The 16,752-nt window shown below is 44.6% G+C and overlaps 1 protein-coding gene across 11 annotated transcripts in view; it reads right to left on the bottom strand.

Moving 5' to 3' along the window:
- The window catches only part of Msantd2 (Myb/SANT DNA binding domain containing 2), a 35,013-nt gene extending 20,555 nt beyond the window's left edge, over nucleotides 1-14,458 (bottom strand). For 2 of the 11 annotated variants that reach the window (XR_003733426.2, XM_037207606.1), the window contains exon 1: nucleotides 13,249-14,454. Coding sequence is in view for 6 of the 11 variants with exons in the window: in XM_037207606.1 (XP_037063501.1) it covers nucleotides 13,249-13,773 (525 nt within the window). In the remaining 5 variants the exon portion in view is untranslated. Of the gene's footprint in view, nucleotides 1-11,543; nucleotides 11,730-13,248 lie in introns of those variants that run through there. The other 9 variants (XM_028859468.2, XM_028859469.2, XR_005091980.1 and 6 more) reach the window with 8 other exon arrangements.
- Nucleotides 14,459-16,752: the final 2,294 nt, after the last annotated feature.

Here is a 16,752-nt window from a genome sequence, read left to right on the forward strand (position 1 = left end):
AAAACTGAAATGATGACTGCTATTCCTAGAATACCTGAGAACAGATACAGATTTATTATTTCCCCAAGGCTTAAATAGCACATCCTAAGTGAAAAGGTAACACTCAGTTAGTGACAAGAAAAACAAAGTATTTCCACAGGCTCTCGAGGATTCTAAGCTACAAATGGGTGATAATTACAAAGATTTAAATATATGTCTTTTCCCAAGTGCAGATACCTTTCACCTAGTATCAAAACAGTGGAAAGGCTCAGCACAGATTACAAACTCCAAATAATTGTGGCATATTCATAAGAGGCACTGGCTCATTAAGCATCCATTTTAAATATGGAAGTTTCTGCAAAGGCAAAAGTTTGCAGACTAGATAGAACATGGTGCATAAGTTCCCCCCTACAGTGATAAAATTATCCCCATAACCCTAAAAACTCTTCTAAATCTAAGGCACTGCCAGGTTTGGTGGTGCATGTCTTGAATCCCAGCATTCAGGAGGGAGAACCAGGTGAATCTCTGTGAGTCTGAGGCCAGCCTGGTCTACGAAGAGAGTTCCAAGACAACCAGAGCTACATAGTGAGACTCTGCCTCAAAATCACAAATAAATAAATAAATATCCAAAGCACTAGTAGTACTTGTTAGTTATTTTTGAAACTCAGAGTTCTTTCCCATTTTATTTCATTTTCTAAACATGACTTTCCATAGCATGGGGGTGGGGTGGAAGGTAGGGCGTGCCTTTCCCACAAGGGTTAAAAAATACAGTTAATGCAGCGGGTCTCAACCTTCCTAATGCTATGACCCTTTAAAACAGTTCCCCAACCACAAAATTTTCACTGGTACTTCATAACTGTAATTTGCTACTATTATGAATCGTAAATATCCTGATATGCAGGATATTTCATATGTGACCTCTGTGAAAGGGTCATTCAACTCAAGGGGTTGAGACCCACGAGTCAAGAACTGGTGTGCTAATGTATCTCAACCTAGGGATAAAAGAATACTTGTATGACAATCAACACATGAAATCTAGCCCCACCTGGTGGCACACTCTTAAATCTGAGCATTCCAGAGGTGGAGACAGAAGACTGCTGCAACTTCGAGGCTAACCAATCCACCTAGGGAGTACTAGGCCTGCCAGAATATCATGTCTCAAAATACTTTCAATTTGTTAAACTGAAATCTTAGATCTGAATTTAGTTCTTACCCTCTGGCAATGTTAAAAGAAAGAAAAAAGGGTAAGATAATCTACCTTCTGTCCACACCAGACAGACTGGAGGCTAAAAGAATGTATCTTCCAGGCCATAGGGCAGGGCTGTCCTGACATGGTGTTCTATTTCTGTCTCCCTGGGTTGTGAGTAATGAAGCCTAAAACTTAGCCATAAAGTCCCACGAAGGTCATCTGGGACCACAGCAAAGAACTGGCAGAGGTAGACAGGCAGTTCTAGAACAAGTGAAGATCCAACAAATGCCTCCACAACTGAGCCAGGTATGAAAGCTGCTCTCTGCTTCCAAGCTGCCACTGCCTCTGCTCTCCCATCCGCCGAACTCACTGCGAGGATGACTTCCAAGTGAACGCCATGCCTCCACTCTTAGCCTTCCTAGTCACACTGCTGCTAGTGACTGCTATAAAATGAAGGGTGGCCACAGCAGTAGGTGGCTGGAAACGCTTTGTTACATGATGATAAAGCCCCACTTCCCTGGTATATCACCTGACCTCCAGTTTCTCACCAGTCTCCTTTCTTCTTACTACTATTTTCCTTGGCCCTTCACTCAACCAAGTGTTCCACTGGAGACTCTGGGACTTCATGCCATGTTGTAATAACTCTAGAAGAGCACAGTGTGCGAAGGTGATGGATCAGCAGGCAGGTAAAAGCACTTGGTCTGCTGACCTAAGTTTGATCCCTGAAACACACCTTTGTCTGGCCTCTGTAGGCACCAGGCACAAGTGATGCACAGACACATATGCAGGCAAAAAGCCCAAACATACACAATAAACAATTTTAAATATAAAATAAAAAATGTTAGCAAGAGTACAAGGCTGGCAAGACAGCTCAGTGTGTAAGGGTGCTTGCCACCAAGCCTGACGACCTGAGTTCAATCTCTGGGATCCACATTGGTAAAAGGAGAGAATCATCTCCCAAAAGCTGTTGTGCTGACTTGCAAATGTGTCATGGCACTCGAACACCCAAGAACACACACCATATACACACTAAATAAATGTAATAAAATTTTCAAAAAGAGCAGAATGAAAAATGTTGGTTTCACCTCTGTATCCTCCAGGTCTTTTGGGGGGAGGTTAGGGAGTGGGTAAAGGAGAAGGCGAGACAGGGTCTCATGCCATACAGCTCAGGGTGATCTTCCCACCTCTATTCCCAAATGCTGGGATTACAGCTCAGCTCGGTTCTCTTGTATCAAACTGTAGGATGGGTTGAGAAGTCAATTTCAGGGCCTTATGACAACAGCCCACATCAGAGCTAGAGAGACAGTGCACACTGGTACCAGGTTATAGTCCCAGTATTATAGAAAGCTGGGGCAGGAGGAAGATCATGAGTTCAATACCAAACTGAGCTACACAGTGAGTTCTAGGCCAGTCTGAGCTACAAGGCAAAATCTTGCCCCACTACCAAAAAAGGGGAGTAAATGGGGAGCAGGAAGGGGAGGGGGTCATAGTGCTGCAAGAGGGTGGCTGGTAAGATGGTTGAACAGGGGCTGCCTTCAGCCAAAAGGATGGATTCAAGCAAGGGACATGTGAGGAAGGCCAGTCTGGGGAAAGGGGTGGGTTAGTCTGTGGACACAGAGTAACAGGTGGTGTTCTGGCCCCTCTAGTGTCACCTTATAGCAAACTTTATCAAGGGGGCCTCAAGTATCTCTGGGCTACTCCATGACCCTGCGAATGGGTCCCTGCTGCTGCTGCAGACTCAAGGCAAAGGCTGACACCTACCACTGTTCTATTGCAGTGCAAGAGCGCAAAGAACCATACCCACAGAATTGCTAATGTAACAGGCTGGTTCATGAGAAGCACACACAGACAGGAAGTCAGGCGGGCCTCTCTCCCCAATGTAAAGCTTGGGGGGTGGGACCACGGAGGAAGGGGCTCTGTGAATCTTCCCTTCCTGTCTCTCCAGCTCTTCTATTCTGCCATCTCCAGAGTATACTCCATGTGGGGACAGCAGGACCCCGAGCTGCCAGTGTCCTCCTTCCTTTCATTTTCCTCCTATCACTTTTAGTGTACAATGTTTGGAGACCACTAGACTGCGCTACGGAATGGATGATGAGCAGTACCTCAGGTGGAGTTACCAGGGGACCAACACCGGCAAAGACAGGACAGAAGGAGCAGCAGTGTGATGCCAGGGGGCAACAAATAGGGCACAGCAGGGGCAGGGCGATCTCTGTTAGTGTCTCCATATCTATAGTTATTAAAGAGGCTCCGAAGCTGCTCTATGTTCAAATAGGACAGAACCTACTGGAGTAAAGTGCACAAAGTATCAGTAAGTTAACGTCTGTAAAGCACTTAGTATACTGTGGTACATGCTTAATGCTACATTTATCATAGCACTATATAGTGTAAGCTATCGTAATTATTTTTGAAACTTATTTCTATTATATGTACACGTTATATTAATGTGAGTACTAGTCCTCAGAGTAAAACATATTCTTCTTGTGGGTTGTAGTCAAATAAAGATGTACAACTTTGGGTTTTCCTAAAATCAATTTTAAGGAATGCAATTATAGATATTTACACAAGTACAGTTCAATACTACAAAAAATACGCAACTCATCAAAAAAATTACCTAGAATTGGCACATTCACTCAAATGCCATCCTGAAATTACCAGTTTACTCTTTCAGATATTTCTTTAAGATACTATGAAGCAATCATTCACAGATCCTAAATCACACCTTCACCACAGGCCATGTACTACACAGCAAATTGTTCTTTAATTAAAAGGCACTGCTTTTTAAATAATCACTTTAAAATTTTCTAATACGGCCAGGCGGTGGCAGAGCATGCCTTTAATCCCAGCACTCAGGAAGCAGAGTTCAGGGAATCTCTGAATTCAAGGCCAGCCTGGTCTACAAATCCAAGTTCCAGGACAGCCAAGGCTACACAGAGAACATCTGTCTCAAAAACAAAACAAAACAACAAGTTGGAACAATTTCACTATTTAGAAGGATCCAGACTACATTACTCCTGAGAACCACACAACTACTCATCTACTCTATCTACTGCCTTCTGCCCAAGTGAGCACCACTTTACCTTCAGGGAAAGCCGAGAGCCTGGGATGCCATGTGCTTGGCACTACAACTGCAGAGCCCACATCAGCTTCACATCAATGCCAACACAACCACACAAACTTCACTACCCAGTAACTGGTTCTTCAGTGTAGAACTCCGGTAAGGTAAAGGCACACCAACCACTGTACTTCTCAAATACTTACGGTAAATAATGAAAAATGAAGGTCTTCATTTCAGACCTTATTACTTAAACACTGGATCTCAAGGATTGAGTCCCACTGTTTTCAGGCAAGAAAGATATCCAAAAGCTACCCAGGGCTTTCCTCTGCTGATTGATCAGGGACCTGAAAACCGTGGAGATTAGTATCAACCCACTGTTTAATTTTAGGAATAAAGTTTGGCCTCTGATTCAGAATAACTAAAGCAACAATGGGTTCAAGACATTGCCTCTTTCAAATGTAACTAGACTATTTCCTACTCCATAAATCTGCTAACACAAGAATATTACAAGGATTCTTTAGTTTCAGAGCACATTATTCATAAATTTTACAGCCATCTTTGTCTTACTCATCCCAAACCATGTTTAGTATTTTAAGTATTAGTAATTCCCTATAAAATTTTAGAATTTTTTAGATTTATTTTCTTGTGTGTATGATTGTTACCCACATGTATTTATGTGCACCACCTTCTTACCTGGTGCCCACGGAGGTGAGGAGAGTAACAGATCTCTTAGAACTGGAGGTATGAATAGCTGTGAGCCACTATGTGGTTGCTGGGAACCAAACCAAGGTCCTTTGTAATAGAAACAAATGTTCCTAATTGCTGAGCCATTTCTCCAGCCCCTGGTCTAAATTTTTACTATCTGCCTAAAAATGTTTTAGAGGGTATATGTAGTCTTGGGGACTACACAGCAGAAAAACCTGCACACCCTAATTCCAAAGTTGCCTTGGCCAATATAACAGCCCTGAGACATGTGGCTATTCACATTTATATTAAAGTAAATTCCAAACTCATCTGCAGTCACTCTGGTAACGTTTCAATTTTTCAACAGCACCTGTTAAGTAAGTGTCTGCTGTAACAGGTAATGCAGGTGTGAAGAGGTTTTTCACCTACCACATAAAGACCTCCTGAACTTTGTGTGCTAGAGAACCAGGAACTTAATACCTGCCCTAGTCAATGTAGGTTAGAATACTTTTAGTTCTTCAACTAAAATCACCACCTAGATAGAACAGTGTACCATTTCAAGGTTCCTCCTAACGAGAAATAGAATGGTATGACAAGTCAAAGGAATTTTGACCTTCCCCTAGAGCTCTGTATGTGGCCAAGAGAATCCTTTTAAAGAGTGTTTTAGAGCTGGGCCGTGGTGGTTAAGTAACTTAATGGAAACAAAAAATAATTTAAAATCCAGTTACTTGGGCACACTAGTCACATTCCAAGGAGCCAGTAGTCACATGTAACTGATAGCAATCAAGCTGAACTAACAGACATAAACATTTCCATCATCACTGAAAGTTTTATTGGATGACATTGTTTATTCTACAGGGCTTGTTTCATATTTTCCCTTTTTTGGGCTTTCAGATACGATCTTATGTAACCCAGGTCAGCCTCTCTATATAGCCAAAAATGACCTTGAGGTCCTAATCTTCCTGCCTCCATCTTTCAAGTGTTGGGATTCTGCTGTTCCACCATGCCCCCTCTGCTGTCCTGGGGGAGGAATCCATCCATGCTGGGCAAGTGTTTCTACCACAGCTATATACCTAGTTACAACTATACACTTTTTAAATGTCTCCCTTTACTTTTCTTGGTTTTTGTTTGTTTGTTTGCTTTTGTGATGGTTAAGATTGAATTTGGACTCACTTATGGAAACACAACTATGAATATATCTATGAAGATGTTTTCAGAAAGGTCTGAGGAAGGAAACCAACTGAATGCTGGTGGCATCGTCCCCATGTAATGGGGTCTCAGGCTGAATAAAAAAAAAAAAAAACAGACAGCAAGCTACACAGCAGCACTCATCTCTCTGCTTCCTCTCTGTGAACACAACACATGCACAGCTGCCTTAATTCCTGCTGCCATGACTCTCCTGCCACGATGGACTCCATGTGCAAACTGGCAACCAAAATAAACCCTTCCCTCCACAAGTTGCTTCTCTCAGATCTTTTGTTCCAGCAATGGAAAAAAGTAACTAACACAGGGTCACGCTGTGTATCCCAGATTAGCTTGGCACGGTTCAAGAAGCTCATGCCAGCCTTGAATTTGCAAGCCTCCTGCCTCTGCCTCCTCCTGAGTGCTGGAACTACAAATGTAAGCCACCAGACCCATATAGACATTTAACTCTACTCTTCATTAGATAAAAGATGAAAAAAAAAAAAAGGCCAGGATATAACTAAGAATCCTACTCATTCACAGTTCTAGTGGGAGCTAGTCTTATCTCTTTAAAGCTGAAAGCCCTAGTATAAGATTCATGAGACAGACAGGGCTTTGATAACTTAGCTCAGGAAGACCTTGACCTCTCTATATAGCCAGGCTGGCTTTAATCTGCTCAACCTCCCAAGTGCTGGAATTATAGGCATGAGCCACCATACTCTGCTCAAAGAAAACAGGTTTTGGTGGCTGTTACAGTTTCATACAGTGCTATGGATACAACCCAAGGTCTTACAATGCTTGGCAAATAAATGTTCTACCACTACCACTGAGCCACACTCCCAACCCCAAACAAGTAAACTTTTAAGTGATAAACAAGCTTTCACGTGACAGTAAGACAGGAACAACAGAATATGTAACAAATGTTAAGAGAAAGATCTAACTGGATCTATTGATGTGGCTTACAACATTTCTTGGAGATCTTTCAATACAAAGAAGAAAAGTCTTGTCAAAAACACCACAGAAAGTCCTCAGGGATGGGTAGTCCATTAAAATGCTTGTAAAGAGAGTGGCCTCTTTTGGCTCCAAGTTATCTCGGCTCTATTGGTTCTCACAAACAGATAATACATTGTATTGTGATTTGGGTGCTACACTACAAAATGTTTTTCAATGCACAAATCTAAGCAGTGTCCCAAGAAAACTGTTTTCTTTGCTAGACAGAAGACTACTGTGATGGGTAACCAGGAACACATACAGCAAAGTTAAGTTTGTTAGGTCACACACACACACACACACAGTCACCTTGGCTTTCAACTGCAGGCAAAGCTAGACATACACATCTGTTCAGAGACATAAAGCCAACTCTCAAGAGGCACATTTTTGGTGAACATCCAAAAATATGGGACTTGAGAATGAGGTTTGCAGTGCATCAGATTGACTGACTGAAGTGTGAATGTGGCATCTGGCTCAGAAGTGAATGCTTTCGTGAATTCTAAGTCAAGATAGATCTCTCAACTACTGAGAATGGATGGAGAAGATGGCTCCCCTTTTGAAGTTAGCACACTTACAGTTTGCTTTAGTCCTGTGTCATTTAATCAAGTACCACTCTGTCTACCATCATTTGTGCTTCACACATCTTCTTAACTCTTCGGTGTGTGTACACAAGCTTCAGCTGGAGTAAAAGCCCTTCAGACTACAGAAACTGTATTTAGCAGTTCTTTTTGTATCCTAACGACTAACAGACAGCCCCACACATAACAAGGTCCATTTGGTGAACGAATATACAAAGAAAAAGTTTACAGAAAAAGGGAAAAAAAACATACAAGGTAAACAAAACAACACCAAAAGAAAAAGAAAAAGAAAAAAACAGCCCTCTATATTTGTTTATCTGACTCCAAAACTAGGCTGGAATTGTTAGCGAACACATTTTCTTCTGGCAAACAAAATGCAAGAAAATTTCAGAATAAACAATCTGTGTAGCAAAGCAATTTCAAACACTTCTATTTTGTCCAAAAAAAGAAGAAAGAAGAAAACCAGAACAAATACTAACATCGTGGTAGCCATCAAATGAAACTCTACAACTCTAAACAATATTTATATCTGACCTTCAATTAAAATATAGCCACGTGAACAATATTAAAAAGTTGAACTTCAGTAACAGAATCCAAGTTATTAATGTTTATAATCTTAACACTTTCATTGTATAAATAACAAGCACACTCCAGAGAAGTAATACACTTAAAGAAAGTAACTGGGCAAGGGGCTACAAGAGGAGGCAGCCTTCCCATGCTTTCTTATGAGGAAGGCTGCTCCATGTTAGAAATTATCTAAATGGGGCCAGGCAGTGGTGTCGCACACCTTTGATCTCAGACTCTGGAGGCAGAGGCAAGTGGATCTCTGTGAGTTTGAGGCCAGCCTGGTCTACAGAGTGAGTTCCAGGACAACCAGGGCTACAGAGTGAGACCCTGTCTCGAAAAATCAAGAAAGAAAAGGAGAGGGAGAGGAAACGAGAGAGGGGGGGGGAAGGGGGGGATTTTTCAAATCAAGAAGAAACTATTTACTAGAGATGGGCATGGTGGCACAGTCCTATAATCCCAACACTCACAAGGTAGAAGCAGGAGAATCAGAAGTTCAAGACCAGCCTCAACTACATATCAAGTTCAAAGACAGCCTAGGCTACATGAAACTCTGTCTCAAAAAACTGAAAAATTTTACTGGTATCTATCTTTAAATACACCCCACACCCCATTTAAGATGTATGGGTATTTTGTCTGCATGTATGTCTGTGCATCACTGTGTGGCTGGTATCCCTGGAGGTCAGAAGAGGACATCAGATCCCCTGGAATGAGATGTTTGTGAACCTACATATGGATGCTGAGAACCAACCCCCAGATGCTGTGGAAGAAGAGCAGTTCTCTTCTCAACCGCTGAGACATCTTTTCAACTCCCCTTTCTAACTTTACATAACTGAGTATTTACAGCAATTTCAAATATATTACAAAAGAAATATAACTGACTCACATGGTATCTTTCTTCATGCAAGCCTGTTATTAAAGCTTTTGTTAATTTGTACTTCTAATAATTTATAGAGAACACTGCAATGGAGCAGTGGGTTGGGCAGTAACTACAGTATTGCCTATATCCTGTTAAGGAGTTTTGTTGAGAATGGAACCCAGGGCAATTCCACAAACTAGCACAAGCTCTAACACCTCTAACACCCTACCCCTGAGCTTACATTTAAATAAGCTGCATCATAAGGACTTCCTGGTTTGATGGCTGGAGAGATGGCTCAGTGGTAATGAGCACTTGCTCTTGCTGAGAACCCAGGGTTTGGTCCCCAGCACCCACCCACTTGGTAGTTCACAACCATCCATAGCTCCAGTTCCAGGTATCCAATGCCCTCTAGCTAACTTTGGCAAGCGCACACACATGCAGGCAAAACATTCACTTAAGATAAAATAAATAGCTGGGTGGTGGTGGTGCAAACCTTTAATCCCAGAACTCGGGAGGCAGAGGCAAGTGGATCTCTGAGTTCAAAGCTAGCCTGGTCTACAGAGCAAATTCCAGGAAAGCCAAGGCTACACAGAGAAACCCTGTCTCAAAACCACCCCACCCACCCCACAAAAAGATAAATAAATCTTAAAAAAAAAAAAAAAGAACAAACTTTCTGGTTCTCTTCATTTATTTTCTACAACTAAAGACAAAGGATTTTTTTTTCAGATTTATTTATGTGCATGAACGCATGTGTGTGTGTGTGTGTGTGTGTGTGTGTGTGTACCAGCATTCCATGTATGTGTGGGGGCCCACGGAGGCCAGAAGAGGAGGGCGTTCGATTCCCTGGAGGTGAGATTACAAGTGGTTGGAAGCTGCCCCATGAGTGCTAAGGAACCAACTCGGGTGCTGCAAGCATGTTTAAGCCAAGTCCTATCTCCAGCCCCTGCGTTTCTCTTTCATTTCTCATCAACACAACAGCGACAAGAGGCTTCCAAATTACCTGTTCTAAAAAGTGGAACCCAAAGATTTGTTTTCAGGTCAAGGACTCTGAGACCTTAAGGCTGCATTTTTCCTAAGTACAATCTCCATTCCCCGGGCAGCTTTCTCATAAGTACATGATTTCAGTGACTACATTTGCATCAGTGCTTAGATCACATTTACACAGTTTTCTAAAGGGACAAAGCTTGGGGGTTTCTCACTGGTTTGTTTTATTTGTCCACAGTGCTGGGGATTGACTGCAAGGCCTTGTAGGAAAATAGGCAAGCACTCTACCACAGAGTTGTAACGCCTCAGCCCTTCAAAGCTTAGCTTTAATACACTATTTTTTCAAATTTGGTTCCAAAATCTTTATGTTTAACTTTCCTAACAATGCTAAAAACTTTTACCCATTCAATCAGTTTTTATCAACTTGACGGAAACCTAGACATACCTGAGAAGGAGGAACCTCAGTTGGAAAAAGGCCTCAGTCAAACTAGTCGTAGCCATGTCTGTAGGGCATTTCTCAATTGCTAACTGATAAAGCAGGGCCCAGCCCACTGTATATGGTGCCATCCCCGGGAGGGTGTCCTGGGCTAGTAGAAAAGGGTTGCTGACCAAGCCAGGAGAAGCAAGCCAGGAAGCAGTGTTCCTCTGGGGTCTCTGCTTCAGTTCCTGCCTACAGATTCCTTCCTTGAACTTCTGCCCTTGTGTGGTGATCTGAATGAAAATGGCCCCCACAGGCTCATATATTTAAATGTTTGGTCCCTAGTTGGTGGAACTGTTTTAGGGAGGATTAAGGTATGTCCCTGGGGGTGAGCTTTAAGGTTTCAAAGGCCCAGCCAGGCCCAGTTTCTTTCTCTCTGCCTTCTGCTTGAGGATCAGATATAAGCTCTTAGCTACTGCTCCAGCCCCATGCCTGCCTGCCTGATGCCCTGCTTCCCACCATGATTGCCCTAAACTCACCCTCTGAAACTGTAATCAAGCCCCCAATTAAATGCTGCCTTTAATAAATTACCTTGGTCATGGTGTCTCTTCACAGCAATTAAAAACTTAACCAAGATATGTGGCTTCCCTAAATAATAGACTGTAACCTGTAAGCCAAATTAAAAAATAAACCCTTTCCTCCCCACATTGGTTTTGGACAGTGTTTTATCACAGCAAAAAAAAAAAAAAAAAAAAAAAGAACACCTTCCAAAATTCCTTCTAACTTCATTTGGTGACCGAAGTATTCAGTGCTTACTGTGTGGTGGTACACTGATGGACAAGGCAGATCAGAGCTTGTCCTTAAAGAATATTTAATTCTGGCAGGAAATGGCAACATTAGCAAGAGAGTCTGAGTTCCTTGACCCACATTGTTTAGAGCGAAGCACTTTACAAAACAAAACATGTATCATCCCGTCTTGTCTGTGAATTGCTGCAGTGTATCAGAGAACCATCATCTCAGAATCTCAAAACACTCAAAGTTGGAGGTCAACTTGGTCTTACCTGTCTGAAAACAGGTAAACTGATCCTCTAAATTCTTCAGAGGCTCAATCTCCTTTCTTTGCTTTAGATTTCCTTCTCATAACTGGACAATGAAGCATTCCAACTAGATATTCCCTGGTTGTTTGAGAAACAATTTTATGGAGAGATTTATATTCAGCAAGGTTTTGATAGTACACTTTGAAAGTCCTATGAATAAAAATCAAGAAAACAGGCATGGTTTACAAATGCCCAAGACACTCTCTGAACTCCAGAAAAGTCTGTGGATAGCAGTGCAAAGAAACTGCCCCAAACTTAACAAGAATGACCCTGAACAGAGAGCAATGAATGAAATCCGAAGAACAACAGTTTTTCACCGTTACAATTATTTCAATGACTTTGTTTAACAACGGAGTTCAGTAAGAATCCTCCAATGTACATTATCAAATAATCTAACTTAACTTTCTAATGGGTGCCAAATTCTGCGAACAGTTGGCAGTAATGAAACAGCTGATTCTAGACCAAGTTTTCTAAGTAACAATGTCTTCAAGTAAACAACACAGAAGCCAAGACTTCATGAACTCTGGCACAATCTCCTCGATTCAGTGTGCCTACTCTTAACAACTGTTCTTATTGGGTTCTACAGCTGTTTGCTAATGTGGTTATTCTCAGCTATGACTATTCTTGGTGGTTTTTCATTCCCCAGAAAAAGTACCTGCACTATCAGAAATGAACACTATGACTAAGTACTGTAAACGTTTTCAATGACAACTGGGAAAAAAACTTTTAGCAGACTCTAGAATGAGGAAAAGAACCTAAAATATAGCTCCTTGTCTGCAAAGACAGATACGAACGCCTAGACAAATCATTAGAAAGAAACAGCAAAGTGATACTCGCGGGCTGATGGTAAAATTTAGCCCACATTAAGCCTCCGCATTTAAACATGCAGATGCACAAGGATGGCCAGATGCACCCTGTTTTACTTGTCAGCATCGGGCACCGTAACTAAAGCAGTATAAAAACTGGGTGTCAAGAAGGGGCATCCTCAGAAATAGAAGCCCTCCGGCCAAGCTTACTTTAAAGACATCGCCAATCCAAATTCCAATGCATCCCTCATCCAGACTAACGTTCAAGGTGTCCTTTACCTCCACGATAACAATACACGACCTGTCTTTCACTAAGCCTTTCCAGGTCTCCAAAAGCATCTCAAATCTTGCTAGTCCTTACCGCCTCAAGTGACAAGCAATGCGACAGGCACAAAAGGCCAGCCGTCCCAAGGTTCTTTCTTAAAACTCCATCGCTTACTGAAAAATCTTACACTGGACGCTCATCCGGCCCCCTGCTGCCCTTCCTCAACCCCATCCCAACTGGAAAGCTTCAGCCTGAAGAGCCCCTCTACCTGGGAACAAAGCAGGAAGGGCGACAGCACCGGCGACGGTGCGGCCCCGCGCACAATAAGAAACTTCAGAGCGCAGGAACATCCTCAATTGGCAAGAAAGAGGGGCGGCGGCAGACACGCCCAACTTCAAACTCAGGAAACCTACGGGCTGGCGGCCATCTGGAAAGAAGCGCCCCTTCCCAGCGAGAGAAGAAAGAGGCGGAGGAGACGCGAGGGGCACCCGGGGCCCGGGAGGGGAGCCCCGCGCTCGGCCCGGCCCCCGCCCCCAGGCCCGCTTCCCCCGCCTACTAACGCCTCTGGTTCGCTGCCCCGGGCAGGGCGGCCGGTTACCTTGATGCGCTCCCGGCACTGGGACGGGGTCCGTTCGTAGCCCAGCTCGGCCAGGGCCCGGGACACGCGCTCGTACATGGCCGGCCCGGGGGCCTTGCTGCCGAATACCGTGCCGGCTCCCTCCAGCTGCTGGTACCGCGCCTCCACCAGCCGCTCGTTGCCCCACACAGCGATGAGCGCGTTAGTCTCTGCCGGCGTCCACGACATGCCCCGGCAGGCGGCGGCAGCGGCCGCCGCGGCCCCGCCACCGCCACCGCCGCCGCCGCCACCGCCGGGCGAGAAGGAGACCGAGGACGAGGCAGCGCTGCGGCCCCCCAGCCCCAGCCCGAGACCCCCGGACGCCGCGGTCCCCGAGCCCGCCGCGCTGCCCGGCCCGAGAGGGGAGGCTCCTCGCGGCGTGGAAGGGTCGGACAGGGATGGGTTCCCGTCGCTCAGGTCGCCGGGAGAAGCTGGGGAGAGCACCTCCATCTTAGGGATTTTTAGCGGCGAGTTGGCGGGCAGCTCCGAGCCACAGGGCGCAGCCATCTTCCAAGCCGCCGCCGCTGCACCGCCCGGAAGTGACGCGCCCGCGCATCCGGCCACCGCGGTCTCCGGGGTTGCCCTGGGGCCTGGCTCGGGGCTGGGCGGCTCGCTGCAGGCTCAGGGCGCCGTGGACCTGTCTGGTGGGCTCGAGCCGCCGGTGGATCTCCACTGTTGCTCCGGAGCGCGCTGGTGCCGGCCGCTCCCCTCCGGAGGCGACGGGCGGGGACCCGGCGCGCCGGAGCCCCGAGCCGAGGAGGGTGGGGGCATGAGGGCGCGGGAGTGAAGGACCGATTGGAGCCTCCCCACTTCCTCTCCAATCTCGGCCCCCACCGCAGGGTGAGGCCCGTGAAGGGCTCCAGTTAAGGACGAATTGACTTATTTCTATTTTCCTCTCTCCTCCCCGTGCCTATCCTCCCTCCAAGCCCGCCTTTAGGTACAGAGACTGATGTCCAGCCGGGAGACTAGGGAACCCTGCAGAGGGTGTGTCCGGGAAGCAGAAAGCAGTTCTGGACGAGGCTTTTTTAAGAGCAGATAGGAGCTAGAGTGTGTACGCTAAGCTTCGCAAAAAACTCATCTGCTATAGTAACTGATTCCACTCACGTGTTCTGCTGGGCAAACACCCTGCCACTGAGCCACACCCACAAGCCCTCGGTTCCATGCCTGGTCTGTTTTGTTACTAGGAGTAGGTGTGTGTAGCCAGTGAGTCACTACATGCCTTTCTTGCTTTTGTACAGTATTTATAATGGGGGCGCGAAAGAGCTCCAGAGCCCAGCAGAATAGCTACTCCAGTATCTCAATCCTCTGTGATCTGGAAGTCGTATACAACCTACCAGTTTTCCATAGGGTCAAATACAAGGAAATCAATAGCACCGCCAGTTGTGACAGCTTTTCTGGCCTGGTGATAAGTTAGCACACATCTGCCTCTCCTGAATATTTCTGTAAAATCTTGAACACCGAAGTAGCACATAGCTGTAAGGTATATCTGTATTCCTTTTTGTTTTTATGTTTTTGGGTTTTTTGGTTTGTTTTTCAACGCAGGATTTCTCTGTGTAGCTCTAGCTTTCCTGGAATTCGCTCTGAAGACAAGCCTAGCCTCGAACTCAAATCCACCTGCTTCTGGAGCGGCCAATTTTCATATTCCATATTCCTTAAAACTGGAAATCTTAGCTGGGCGGTGGTGGTGCATGTCTTTAATTCCAGCACTTGGGAGGCAGAGGCAGGCGGATCCCTGTGAGTTCGAGGCCAGCCTGGTCTACAGAGTGAGTTCCAGGACAGCCAGGGCTACACAGAGAAACTCTGTCTCAAGAAAACAACAACAACAAAAAACCCTGTAAACCTTAACTTTGTTAATCTAAATTAATGTTTATCTTGGATCGTTAACTTTAAAACCTCTGTAGTGGCTGGATAGATAGCGCAGCAAGGTAAGGTATTTACTGCTAAGCCCAAAGCCCTAAATTCCATCCCCGGGGACCCACCTGGTGCAAGGAGATAACCAACTCCCATTTGTTGTCCTGTGGCCTTCACACAGGTGACGTGCCAAGAGTGTTCCCACATATACACACACAATTCATTTTAAATATGTGTTTGTTTTTGTTTTATATGTATAAATGTTTGCCTGCCTGTGTGTGTACCCTGTGGGGCTTGGTCCTAGTCAGGGCAGAGAAGGACATCAGATAGATCCCCTGGAACTGTGGTTCCAGGACTTTGTGAGTCATCACGTGGGTGTGAGCCCCTGTCAGAGTAACTACTGACCCTTCTCCCCAGCCCCCACACAAGATAACTAAAACAAAAACAAAAAACAGCGTTTAAGTCTCCAGGTTTCTTTTGTTTTAAAGCAGACTTGTAATGAGGCAACTGACCAATGATATTATTAATAAACTATGTGGTAGGTTTATTTTTTTTCTTTTGTGTGTGTGTGATGTGTTTTTAACTAACAAATTTATGTTAGGTTTTAGAAAGGAAAAGAAAAAGCTGAGGTCAGCCACAGTTACAGAATGGCTATGGTAGTTGTTGGAAAGCCAAAGGATTATGTAATTGATAATAAAGTCAGAGATAACTACCTTCATCTGCCATATTAAAATGCCACTATAGCCTCAGGAGGCAGAGGCAGATGGAGTTCTGTGAGTTCAAGGCCAGCCTGTTCTACATGAGTTCAAGGCCAGAACTACATAATAAGACCTTGTCTCAAATACACACATATATACACATACTGCCACCATTGTTTATTAAGTTTGCAGAATAAGGAAGTCTAAGGAAGTTACGGAATTTATTTATTTGGACAAGTTCTACTATAGCCAAGGACTCCTTGTCTTCCTGGCTCTACCTCTTGTGTATTAGTGGTTCCCATTTACCTAAGAGTAAGACACAGTCATCTTGGGTAAGTCTACGGATTCTAAAATCTGAATGCCTGGCTTCAAATTCCACTTCTTTGACCTGCAACAAGTTCTTCATCTAAGAAATGAGGCTAATCTCACAGCATTATTAAAATAATTAAATGGTTAGCCGGGCAGTGGTGGCGCACGTCTTTAATCCTAGCACTCTGGAGGCAGAGGCAGGTGGATCTCTGTGAGTTCGAGGCCAGCCTGGTCTCCAAAGCGAGTTCCAGGAAAGATGCAAAGCTACACAGAGAAACCCTGTCTCGAAAAACCAAAAAAAAAAAAAAAAAAGAATTAAATGGTTTAATACAGGAAGAATCTAGAATAGTGGACAATTTACAATAAACATTATATGAGGGCCCAGTTCTTCTTTTTCTTCTTCTTCTTCTTCTTCTTCTTCTTCTTCTTCTTCTTCTTCTTCTTCTTCTTCTTCTTCTTCTTCTTCTTCCTCCTCCTCCTCCTCCTCCTCCTCCTCCTCCTCCTCCTCCTCCTCCTCCTTCTTCTTCTTTCTTCTCTTCCTCCTCCTTCTTCTTTTTGGTTTTTTGAGACAAGGTCTCTCTGTGTAGCCTTGGCTGTCCTGGTACTCACTCTGTAGACCAGGCTGGCC

The sequence above is a fragment of the Peromyscus leucopus genome, chromosome 7, assembly GCF_004664715.2.
Source record: "Peromyscus leucopus breed LL Stock chromosome 7, UCI_PerLeu_2.1, whole genome shotgun sequence".
NCBI lineage: Eukaryota > Metazoa > Chordata > Mammalia > Rodentia > Cricetidae > Peromyscus > Peromyscus leucopus.